The 13,351-nt window shown below is 33.9% G+C and overlaps 1 protein-coding gene across 4 annotated transcripts in view; it reads left to right on the forward strand.

Moving 5' to 3' along the window:
- Positions 1-13,351, forward strand: part of KIAA0586 (KIAA0586 ortholog) — a 94,144-nt gene that overhangs the window by 41,346 nt on the left and 39,447 nt on the right. For all 4 annotated transcript variants that reach the window (XM_031453786.2, XM_064485988.1, XM_064485987.1 and 1 more), the window contains 6 exons: positions 1,478-1,677; positions 5,222-5,381; positions 5,812-6,031; positions 6,598-6,851; positions 7,898-7,971; positions 9,988-10,122. In XM_031453786.2, the coding sequence (XP_031309646.2) occupies positions 1,478-1,677; positions 5,222-5,381; positions 5,812-6,031; positions 6,598-6,851; positions 7,898-7,971; positions 9,988-10,122 (1,043 nt within the window). The remainder of the gene's footprint in view (positions 1-1,477; positions 1,678-5,221; positions 5,382-5,811; positions 6,032-6,597; positions 6,852-7,897; positions 7,972-9,987; positions 10,123-13,351) is intronic.

Here is a 13,351-nt window from a genome sequence, read left to right on the forward strand (position 1 = left end):
GGCCATTCTGACTGGTGTGAGAGGATACCTCGTTGTAGTTTTGATTTGCATTTCTCTTATAATTAGTGATATTGAGCATTTTTTCATGTTCCTGTTGATCATTTGTATGTCTTCCTTGGAGAATTGCTTGTTTAGGTCTTCTGCCCATTTTTGGATTGGGTTGTTTGGTTGTTTCTTATTAAGTCATATGAGCTGCTTATATATTCTGGAGATCAAGCCTTTGTTGGTTTCATTTGCAAAAATTTTTTCCCATTCCGTAGGTTGTCTTTTTGTTTTACTTATGGTTTCCTTCGCTGTGCAGAAGCTTGTAAGTTTCATTAGGTCCTATTTGTTTATTCTTGCTTTTATTTCTATTGCTTGAGTAGACTGTTCTAGGAGAACATTTTTGAAATGTATGTCAGATAATGTTTTGCCTATATTTTCCTCTAGGAGGTTTATTGTATCTTGTCTTATGTTTAAATCTTTGATCTATTTTGAGTTTATTTTTGTATATGGTGTAACGGAGTGTTCTAGCTTCATTGGTTTACATGCTGCTGTCCAGTTTTCCCAACACCATTTGCTGAAGAGACTATGACATACACTTTTGAATATATATTTGGGATTGTGATAGTCTTTGCTGTGGTAGCTCTGGAGTAAATTGCTGTTACTTACCTCTCAACAAGTGATCTCAAGACCCCTATACCTACCTTTTAAGAAATTCTGGATAATGCTGCCATAGTTGTACTAATTAAGGCGTACTCTTTGGAGAGATCACATCTCCATTAAGTTGTATCGATCACTGTTGACATGTTTTCTACATGGAGCTTTAGAAATACAGGCGCTTTAGGTCTAATAAAGTCTGTTTAGACTTAAGTCTTAAGTTTGTTTAGGAAGTTTTACTGAATTTTATATACATTCATACAAGTAAAAAGTACAACCCTTTTGGAAAATTAATATACCTATAGAACTCCTGATATCAAGCACCTTAAATTACTATAAAAGTTTGAGGAGGATTAGCCTGTAATGTTAGTAACTGAAGTATCTGAAACTAGAAGGAAAGATTTGTCTTCATATCTATGAAGAAACCATCATCTCTCTAGAATCCCCCCACAGTCATTGTATCCCTATGTTTTGCCAAGCTCTGTCACAAGGTTTCTTGTTGCCCTGCTCTTGAAAATGTGGATTGTTTTCAGATGAACACTTAATGTGAATGCAAATCCTTTTTATCACTAAATTTCATAGTGGTAGGGAAGAGGCTGTATAAGTAAATTTTCATCTGGATGTTTTTCTCCCACTTTTGGTTTGTTTAGAGAGGATGTTCATTATGCGAGTTACCATCTTATTCTCTTTCATTATAAGTAGATTTTATATTTTTATTTTATTCCTCCGACATCATCTCTCATATACATATGTTCACATCTCTAAAGTTTTAAGAATTAAAGTGTAGAATACAAGCATGTTTCTTTCACATTTATTCTGATATTCTTTCATTTTTTAGTGGAAGGAACAAGCAGTGGTGCCCTCCAGCTTTTTGTTGATGCTGGGGTTCCTGTGAATTCAGATATGATTAGGCATTTTGTGAATGAAGCTCTTGCTGAGACCATTGCTGTCATGCTGGGTGACAGAGAAGCAAAGAAGCAAGGTCCTATTGTTACAGATGTTTCTGAGGATGTTTCAGCAAGCAACACACACTTGCCGGTAGGTGTGACTCTCCTTCATGACTGGGAGTCATGAAACCTTTATTAAAGAACAATAAATTGTGTATCATACATCATAGTTTGTGGTACAGACTGATTCCTGTGGCTCTGATTCCAGTAACATTTCCCCCAGCAGTTTGTTTTTAAAACTTAAATCTGTATAAAAGTTGAAAGTATTATACAGTGAACATCTGTATACGCTTTACCTATATTTACCAATTGATAACATTTTGACACATTTTCTTTATCTCTCTTTATATAATATATATTATCCTTTAAGAATCACTTGAAAGTTGCAGATATTGTAACAACAAACTTCTAAAAGCATCAGCATTATCTCCTAAGAACAAGATACTTTCTTACAGAACCAAAATGCCATTATTATGCCCCCCAATTTAACATTGCTGTGTTAATACTATGTAATATAGAGTCCATGTTTGAATTTCCCCAATTGTTCCAAAGATACACTTATAGCTTTTTTTTTTTTAATTCAAGATATAGCCAATGATCACATGCATTGCTCTTGGTTATTATGTAAGTGGATATTTTAAATCTTTATTTACATCTTTATTTTAAAATGCACACCCCCAAACACATTTTTTTATTTTAAAAATTAAAAAAAATTTAACTATAGTCAATTTACAATGTTGTGTTAGTTTCCGGTATACATAATGATTCAGTTACATACGTGTGTGTGTGTGTGTGTATGTATATATACTCCTACTCATATTATTTTCCTTTGTTGGCTATTACAAGATATTGAACATAATTCCCTGTGTTACACAATAGGACCTTGTTGTTTATCTGTTTTATATATAGTAGTTTGTATCTGCAAATCCCTAACTCCCAATTTATCCCTCCCTACCCCTTTTCCCCCTATGGTAACCATAAGTTTGTTTTTTATGTCTGAGTCTGTTTCTATTTTGTAAATCAGTTCATTTGTATCATTTTTTAAGATTCCACACATAAGTGATAATCATGTGGTATTTTTCTTTATCTTTCTGGCTTGCTTAGTATGACAATCTCCATGTCCATCTATGTTGCTGCAAATGGCATTATTTCATTCTTTTTTATGGCTGAATAGTATTCACACACACACACACACACACACACACACTCTCTCTCTCTCTCTCTCTCTCTCTCTCTCTCTCTTCCTCTCCCTCCCTCTCTCTCTCTCTCTCTCCAACTTCTTTATCCAGTAATCTGTCAATGGACATTTAGGTTGCTTCCATGTCCTGGCTATTGTAAATAGTACTGCTGTGAACATTGGGGTGCATATATGTTTTCAAATTAGAGTTTGAAGATTATTTTTAATCTCTAAAAGAAAATATATTTTAGGCACTTTTGTTATTGTTTGTTTAATCAGCCTTTCTATGTTAGAGTTTCTAAACTATTATAACAACATGAAATGATACAAAACCAAAAGGTATGCTGTATTATGAACTGTTTAAAACTTAGTAGTCAATTCTGATCCTATAGATTACAAAGACTTCATTTTCTAAAGGTGAAACATTTAAACGGACTCATTTGAGGTATAAACATAAGGTTGCATATTTGAATTTTATGGAGATTGGTGTAATGTAATTGGTATAATGTGATTGGTGTAATGTGGTTAGTGTGTGGGAGATTTGGTACTTAGTTTTGTTCTGTGCTTTCTTAGCTCACTAGTAATGTGTACAGTATAGATGTTGTCTAGCTTATGGTTTCCTCTATAATAATTAACTTTGGTTTGTTTTTTGCCCATGTATTACATATATTTTCATAAGGGTGACTTAATAAGAAAATATAGAAACATTAATATAAATAGGAAGTATATGTAATTGTTAAGAGCATGGACTTTGAAGTTGGAAAGATGTGAATTTGAACCCTCAGCTCTTGTTACTTTAGTCTTATCTATATACTGTAGGCAAAATACTTAGAGTTTAAATGACCAGGGCTTTACCAAAGTCTGCTTTCTGAATATCTAGAAGGCCAGGTTCCCTTCCCCCATTGCCATATTTCCCCTTATCTTCAGAATTGCCATGGCTGTTTTTGGCCTTTTGATTTTCGAAATATATTTTAAAATTAGTTTTCAAGTTCTATAAAAGATATTGGGATTTTTGTGGAAATTAATTAAATTTTTATTGGTTTAATTTGGGGGAAATTGACATCTTTATGATACTGTATCTTCTTAGGCATCATGTAAGATTTTGTGGAAGTTTTAATGAGGTGATACGTGAAAGAGCTTAATCTAGTGCCTATCTAGTGCCTGGAACTTGGTAAATATTCATTAACTAATTGTTTATCACTATTACTCATTGCCAAGACTAGTAGAATACCTTTAAATTCTCTCATGGTGACAAGTCAGTAGCATTATTTTAAAACAGCACTCTTATGCTATAGGTTTATACAATCAAGAAGGAAAAATATGTAATGTATTTCTTTCATTTAAAACACAAGCTAAGAATATGCTTATTATTAAGCAATGCTATAGAATTTCTAATATGCTTCATGATTTTTAAATTGTATATCAATTTGCAACTCATAATACAGAAATAATAGGCCAATCACTCAATAAAAGGTTTTAGAAAGAGAAGAAAAAGACAAATAATGTATTGAAAATGGAGAAAAGACATGTCTAGACAGTTCACACACAAAAAAGAAATACAAATGGCCCACATACATATAAAAAGATAGTCTCACTAATAATAAGATAAAAAAAAATGAAATTCTAGTTTTACTGATCAGATTGGTAAAACTCTAAAAGTTTGACAATTTTTCAGCAAACTTTTGGGAGATGGAAATTCTCATACATGATAGTGTAAAATAATACAAGTCTGTAGAGGGAAATTTGGCAATATGTATTCATATTAAGAATGCATTTAGCCCTTTGACCAAGTAGTCCCACTTTTGGGAATTTATTCCATAGATAATCTGTACATATATGAAATGACTTAAGTCAAGATGACGTTTGATAATTCTGGGGAAGGGAATTTGGTAGATAAGATATGGGTAGGAAAGAAGACTTCATTTTCAGTAACATACTTTTGTAATTTTTGAATTTTGAATCATTTGAATTATTACCTATTTAACAAATTGATTTTAAAGTGTTCAGTTTTTTCTTCCCCGGTGCTTTCCATCTCCACATTGTCTTTATTTCATCCCCCCTTTCTTTCATTCTTACCCTTTCACTGCTTTTCATTAGCTCTGTTCCTTTGTGCCAAAAGGCTGATTTTTGATATTTTGTCAATTAGTTAAAATGCTTTCTTTCTGTTATGTGGTCTACCCAGCTTGTGTTTGGGTTTGATCTTCAGCTTTGTCTGTTTAATCTTTCTCTCTGTATTAAGTAAGAGAGCCTTCAGAGGCAGAGCTGTTTCAATTGCCTGAGGCTTTCTGCAGGCTGGTCTTGAAACTAATGGCTAGAAGTTCAAGAACCAGGGTATAGAGGGCCCTATTTTTTCCCTCATACATTTACATTCTATGTGACTCTGAATGAGATTTTATCATTTCAAATTACCTTTATTAGGAAATAATATGCACCATTGATCATGTTTTATTTATTTTAGGCAAGAGTGTGTACCCCAGTGGCTACTCCACAGCCAACTCCTCCTCGCTCACCTTCATCACCTCCTAAGGAGCATGTGGTGGTAAAAACTCCAGATTCTTCTCCCTGTGATTCAGATCATGATGTAGCTTTTCCGGTGAAAGAAATGTTTACTGAAGAAGGTAGAAACCTTATTTCTATAATTCAATTTTAATTTTAGCAATTATTAAATAAAATGTCATGGTTTGTTATATAAGATGCTTTGTACATTAATATTCACATACTTAATTGCTTACTAGATTTTAGTAAATCATTTTTTTCTTGCAAGGAAACTAAGGAATTGGTAGCCACCTTTTAAAGTATATAATCTAGTAGACATTTAGACCATTTTATGTTCATAGTGGCATTGAAAGTGATAAGTCTTTTCAAGATTATTTTCTTGTGCTTTACTAAACTAATTTGGAAATTTTCCCATTAATGGCCATCGTTATTATTAATTATTGCTGCCATTATTTGTATGCCAAAATGTGAAGGGATATCTGAAACAACATATCTTGCCTTCCTATGGACTTCTTACTGACTTTGTTTTTCTTTTGAAAAAAAAACCTTTAGGAAATGATGTGCCTGCCACGACACTTGTTAATACTCCAACAGTTACCCCTGTGACTACACCTCCTCCTGCAGCAGCTCTTACGCCAACTTTGTCAGAGATTTCTATTGATAAATTGAAGATATCAAGCCCAGAGATTGCTAAGCCATGGAGTGATGGAGACCTACCATTGGAAGAAGAGAATCCTAACTCTCTTCAAGAAGAACTTCACCCGAGAGCTATGTAAATAATAATATATTTGATAACTATGCATTTCATCTTAAGTTGACTTAGGTGATCCATTGAGAACATCAGAAATGTAAAAGAAGCTTTATAAACCAAAAGCTACTCTATACTTCAGTAGAAAAAAGTTTCATAAATTTTAAGTTTTTAAAATTTTTACCCAGTTTATTTATACCTTCAGCTCTCTTTTTTTAAAACAATTTTTTGGGAAACATTAAAATAAGGATATCTATAATATTGTTGATAAAATAGAAAATGATTTTTCCCCAGTGTGAGTCTTCATTTACTATGATTAGTTAACTTTTATATTACCATTTTTTCCCATATAGATTTATTTTAGGGATGGTAGAACTTTCAAGATGGTCTATGATTAAAGCATGAAGATAATTCTGGAAAAACAAATCTTGTTCATTAATCATAATAGAGATTATAGAAATATACAGATATATATAGATTGCTATAGAAGTGTCTAAAAGAGGAGACATAGTTTTTTTGAATCTTTTTTATATCAAAATTAATATAGGCATTCACTGACCTAATAAGTTCAAAATATGTTTTCTTCTTAGCATAATGTCTGTGGCCAAGGATGAAGAACCTGAGAGCATGGATTTCCCCGCCCAGCCTGCACCTCCAGAGCCAGTTCCCCTCACGCCACTTCCTGCTGGCACCAAGGCTCCTTCCCCTATACAGATGCCAAGTTCTGGTTCATCAACAATGGAGAGTACATTGAGTGTTACTGTCACTGAAACTGAAACTTCAGATAAGCCCATCTCAGAAGGAGAGATTTTATTTACCTCTGGTCAAAAAGTGGCTCCTAAGAGTAAGTTAACATGTATCAATTGATTTCACTGGTTAGATTGATAATTCCTAAGTAATACTTTTCTATCTAGACTGTTTTTACTTAATTTTCAAAATTCAATATGGAAAGAATATGGACTCTGTGCAAGTTAACTTTTCTAGACCTTAACCTCAGAAAGTAAAATCTCCCTCATAAATCCCACCCTCCAGAAATCATATCATTCTTAATAGCTTGGGGTATACCCTTCCAGTCTTTTTTTTCTTCTTTTTTCTGTGCATGTATAGATATCTAAATATATTTGTATGTGTATGTATTTTTACCTTTAAAAATAAGGTCATACTATGCACATTATTTTGAAATCTGAATTTTTTAACCTTAAATATATTATAGACACTTTTCTGTATCAATGCATATAGTCCTACTTTTTTTTTTTCAGAGGCTGGGGTAATCTGTTAACAAACAGTACCATAGTGGTGGGCATTTAGATTGTTTTTGTTGTTTTCATACTATACATAATTCTCCACTGACCATCCTTGCACATACGTGTATCTTTGTGAACTTATCTGATAACTTCCCTAGAATACACACCTGGAAGTGAAATTGCTAAGTCAGAGTATGCACTTTTAAAATAGTAATACATTGTCAACATGCTCTCCAGAAAGGTGAATCAGTTTTAATTTTTCATCAGCTTTTCATTATAGCAGTAGTATGCAAGAGTGCCTCTTTCTCAATTTCATAGTTACTAGTGATGTTTACAGCTCTTTTTAATTTCTGACAAACTGATAAGTGAAACAAAAATCTCATCTTTGTTATAAAATGTATTTTTAGAGGGGAAGGAAATAGCCCAGTGGTAGAGTGCATGCTTAGCATGCATGACATCCTGGGTTCAATCCTCAGTACCTCCATTAAAATAAATAAATAAATAAAATTTTAAAAAGAAAATAAAGGGTATAAAACAAACAGTTTAAAATTAAAATTTCAATGTAATGTTCTGTGGCTATATGGTCAGATTGGTTACTAAATCTATATTTTTTCATTTTTCTAAATTTTTGCATTTTAATCTCTAGTTTTAGGAGATGAACTGTACCTGACAAACTTAAATGATAGCTTATCTAGCACTCTGCATGATGCCCTTGAAATGGTAAGAAATGATTGACTCTATTGAATTCTGACATGAAGAATATCTTGATGAGCTTGTTGGCACCAATGAGGATTTTTTTCTTCAAGTATTTGAGTTATAGCCATAAAATTTAATAAAATGTTCATGACAGAATTTAGGATTTCTTAACATATCTCATTATCATATTTGCACATTTCATTATCATAACTGTGAGAATGAAAATTATTGCTAATCTCCATGGCTCCAGTAGTTGAAAAGTGCAGTTAATGTAATTAGGTAATGAAAATCTGACTCTGTGCATATTGTCACCTGGATGTGTTGCCTTTACAGTATTTCAAGCAGGACCTTCACTGTTGAAACCAGCTCTCTTATAATACATTTGTTATTTTTCCTTAACCATAATTATAATCTTTTATGCTAAAAAAATTAAATTTAATGGCTTTTAAAAACTAAAATAGAAGCCAGGGGCACTAACTCTTGCTAGTTATTATCTAGCTTTTTGGAAGAAAAATTGCACTTAAAAATGTCATACTATATATTTTAATATATGGTATACATACATGTACCATACGAAAATGTGAATAGGAATATTCTTTTGAAAACTATTAAGAAATAGAAATCTTTATTTTTTATGTTTTCAAACAACCAAAGCAAGGACAGGTAGTTGTATTCAACTTTCATCTATATTTATCCATAGCCTTTCTTTGCTAAGCATTACTGTTATTGTTGCTCTTTAAAAAAATACTTATTTGGTCATTTTTGACATATGTATATATCTGTAAAGCTATTACCACAATTAAGATAATAAACATATTCATCGTCCATTACTCCCAAAAATGTTCTCATGTTCTTTGTAGTTCTTCCTTATTATTTTTTAAATATTTTATTTAATATAGTATTATTCTGTTATTGTATTTTGATCAGGGGAGGTAATTAGGTTTTAATTTTGGAGGAGGTGCTGGGGATTGAACCCAGGACCTCAAGCATGCTAAGCATGCAGCTCTATCACTTGAGCTATACCCTCCCCCCTTATTCTTTTATTGTTCCTCTCATTCCCCATGCCTCTCCCAGCAACCACTGATCTACTTTCTGTAACAATAGATTAGTTTACATTTTCTAGATTTATATAAATGAAGTCATGTGGCATGTATTTTGTTTTTTTATCTGGTTTGCTTTAATTCAGTATAATTATTTTGAAATTTATCTGTGTTGTAGCATGTAACATAGTTCATTCCTTTTTATTGCTGAGTAGTGTTCTACAGTGTCACAGTCTGCCCATTCACCGTTGATAAACATTTGGGTTTATTCCAGTTTGGAGCTATTACAAATAAAGCTGCTATGAATATTTGTGTACAAGTCTTGTATGGACATATACTTTCATTTCTCTTTGGCAAATATCTAGGGGTAGAATGGATGGATAACATGGTAGTAATAAGTTAATCTTTAAGAAAAGCTGTTTAATTTTATCTGCCAAAATTTTGTACACAATTTTTCCACCTGTGTTTTATACTGCTATAAGTATCTTTGACCTTTGCTCAGGCACACGGTTAAGTACGTGGAGACAGTTTTACCCATTTGAATCTTCGTTAGGCAAGACCAGAGCAGTACTCAGTCTAAGACTATTTATTCCCCACTATGGAGTCAAGACCTTTCTATGTACTCAATCCAGTGCCTCATTAATGAGGTTTTCCAGCCTGAGCCAAAAACATGATGACACTGTATATAATAGATTTGTGAATCATTGTAACTCAGTCGCATGGGACAGAGGTTCCAATTTTCATATGTTTTAATAGTAAATCTGCAGTTTAAATTTAACCAAATAATTTTGTATGTTTATATTTGAAGCAAACATAAAGGGTAGTTAGTATAGGCTAATGGAAGTGAGAACTAAATAAAAATGAAGAGTCTCTCTTCTTTCCAACAAGTGCTAATATTCATGACTGTTAAGTTTTATTAATCATAAATTATGAAAAATGCAATTGTTTTATAGATTAATTTTTGTTGCTGTTGTATTAATTTTCTTTATATTGTATTTAGGAAGATGATCCTCCCAGCGAAGGACAAGTGATTAAGATGCCCTGTAAAAGAATTCATGCAGATACAATTCTTCCTCTTCTTGCTAAACAAAACCAGGAACCATTAGTTTCACAGCAAGCAGTCTATCATTCAGAAGTATGTTTTAACCTTAATTTTTTTGTTGTTAGATCTAAATACAGGAAAAAAAATAACAAAAATAGTCCTACTTTTAGCTAAAGAAGGCTAATACTTCAGCTTACTCAGGGATCAGCCTTGTAGTAACTTTAACCTGGAACTATAGAGCTATAGAGTTTTATAGCTGAAAGAATTTAGGCCATCTGTTTCAACTCTCTTATTTTACAGATGAAAAAACCTGAAGCCCTTTTAAATGCTTTGTGAGGATCATTCTTTCTTTCTTTCTGAGTGTCTGTTATATGCCAGACACAACCTCAGAAAAGGTATAGAGATGAAAGAGGCAGGTTCCAGTCATTCAGGAAGTTAAGGGCCTAGACAACTACTCTCCCATGTAATAACTGATCAAATTTGTTTTTGAGGAGAGGAGGGAAAACTCCGCTTGAAATTGGCTAACACTTTATACAGGATATAGGTGGGTCTTTAAAGATCCAGTAGGCTTTTTCTAGGCAGCAGAGAAGGGGAAAGACATTTCAGAAGCAGAAATAGCATATGTTAAAGGATAAAAGCCAAGAAAGATTAGGGCATATTTAGAAAAGTGTTGAAAATCTCAGTGTGGCTAGAGCTTTAGATAGAGATAAGTGTGGAAAAGTAGATTGAACCAGATGATCATAAGGAACCTTTTAGGCCATGGTGAAGCTTGGGCACTGTGGAGCCCCTTAAGATATTTTTGGGCAAGAGAGTCACAAGCTAAGATATTTAGGAAGGAGTATGGTGCCAAGGACAAGTGAGGGGAAGATGGGTGTCTTTCCGAATACCACTGGAGTAGTCCAGAAGGAAAACAGAGGCAGTTAGGGAGAAATAGAAAAGAGAGAGATTTAAATTTAAGAGCATAGAACTGACAGTAATTGGTCACTGGTTAAGGGACGTTGTGGTTGTGCAGTTGTTGGCTTAGAAATGTAGAAGATCGCCAAGTCTTGTGGGGAAGATAATGAAGTTGATTTGAAACATTAAGTTTAAGGTGCTTAAAGAAATTCCAGGTGGAAATGTACAGGATAGTCACTCAGGCTGGGTTATGACAGATGTGAGAACAGGATTCTTGATTTCTATTTAGGGTTCTTTCTGTTATATTTGGTTGTCTTGAACAAGTGTGAAACTGGCTGTAGATGAGCTGGAGATCTGATACCGTACCCAAGGAGGTGGCTGGCTTTATTTTCTATTAATTTTTATTCTTAAAAATTTAATGCTTAGGAAATGTAGGGGGGAAATCTATAAAACTTAGTAATGGGAAAAAAGGAAATTTAACCTATCGCTGCTTACTGAAAAATAACTATTGACCAAAAACTGATTTCACTGGAAAGATACTAGCTGAGATTACTGTTGCTAAACTCAAGAAAGTACTCTGTAGCTGCAAAAACCAAGCTGCTTAGTACAAAAATGAGTAAGCTGAGACAGAGAGAAAGAGAAGAGAGAATGTGAGACAAACAAATGGTACACACACAAAAAAAGAGGTAGAAAATAGAAGAAATGTCAGCATAATTTAAAGGTTCCACTAACTAGTCCCTGTTTTCTTTTTGGAAATCAGTAATACCGATTCATTTATTTACTCTATTTCAGACTTTTCCATCTTTTTAGTGCTGGGAAATTTGTTTCTATCATTTTTTCCATTTCTTTCTTCCTCTCGTTTCTTCCCCCTTCTCTCACTAGAAGTCTTATTTCCAGATATTAACACTTCACCTTCTGTTTGTTTTGTCTCTTAGATTTTCTATCTCTTCATTCTTTCCTACTGTCTTCTGGGAGAGTTCTTCAATCTGATCTGACAACCACTGATTTGTTCTTTAGCCTACTGTTTATCTGATTTATTATATTTTTTTATATCTGATACTCTCACTTTGTTCTTTTTTAAAAATGATTTTTTGCTTCAAATTATTATTATCTTTCCTTATTCCTTGTGTGCATGTGTGTGTGTATTTTTAATGTTACTCACTTTTTTTTTTTAAAAACACTTAATGACTCCTTGGGCATCTAGTTCTTTTGGTATATGAACTCATGTCCTGTGAGGGGAGAGGGGAAATCAGCTATTCTGTTTGTTTGGCTTTTTGAGAGGGGGTGGTAATTAGGTTTATTTATTTATTTGATGGAGGTACTGGGGATTGAACCTGGGACCTTGTGCATGCTAAGCATGTACTCTACCGCTGAGCTGTACCCACTTCCCAGAAATCAGGTGTCCTGTCTGAGAATTTGTACTGGATGAGAACTAAAACCAGGTCATGATTCAATGACTATAAGAAGAGAGGAGGAGATGAGCCCCAGGGACGGGTGCCCCAGGCAGCACAGAACCACGGTTGATCCTGGCCACTGCTGTTTGCTGGTACTCTACTGTTCACTTCTTCTGGGGATTGTTGTCTTTAGACCCTTAGGGAGAAGTTTCTTTGGGAGGTTTTGTAATTCCAGTCCTGGGGTGATCAGGAGAGGGTGAAGGAACGAATGTCCATGGTTTCCTGGTAGTTTTTCACCTGTAAAATTTTTCACCCCAGCTGGGCCTTTGTGCTCCCTGATGTCACTCTGGGGTACTAGTATCTGCAGTCCAGATTGTTGCCAAGGGGCAAGGCGTGATGATCTCCAGTTAATGAGGGAAAGAGGGAATAACAGCGCATATTGCTTTAGTCATTCTTCTCACAAACCCCCCTCCAGCCCCTCTCCCCTTCAGGATGCAGCCCCTTTTTTCCCCCACACACCAGGTCCAGTTAGCCAGCAGTCTTTCCTAGTGGTTTTTTCAGTTTTTACTTAGTGCTCAGAATCCATGGTTTCTTCTCACTTCTATACTTACTCTAACAGTGATTTGAGGATAGGGAGCTGGCAGCCTTTGTTAGTGTGCCATCCTGGCTAGACTAGGAGTCCAGAGGATGGAACTGTATCCTTTCCAGATCTTTTTCTAAGCATCTAAGCATGTGTGTGTGTGTGTGTGTGTGTACTCACATGTGGGTAATTCTGAGGTGTATTATTCTGCAACCTGGTTTTTTAAATTTAACTATAAATTCTAAAGATCCACCATATCCTTTTTATTTACTATGTAGTATACCATTGTTTAATTATTCTCCAATTGAAGGATTTTTATATAATTTTTTTTTATTGAGGTATAGTCAGTTTACAATGTGTCAATTTCTGGTGTACAACACAATTCTTAGTCATACATAAATATACATATATTCATTTTCATATTCTTTTTCACCATAAGCTACTACAGGATACT

This window comes from Camelus dromedarius, chromosome 5 (genome assembly GCF_036321535.1).
Source record: "Camelus dromedarius isolate mCamDro1 chromosome 5, mCamDro1.pat, whole genome shotgun sequence".
Classification (NCBI taxonomy): domain Eukaryota; kingdom Metazoa; phylum Chordata; class Mammalia; order Artiodactyla; family Camelidae; genus Camelus; species Camelus dromedarius.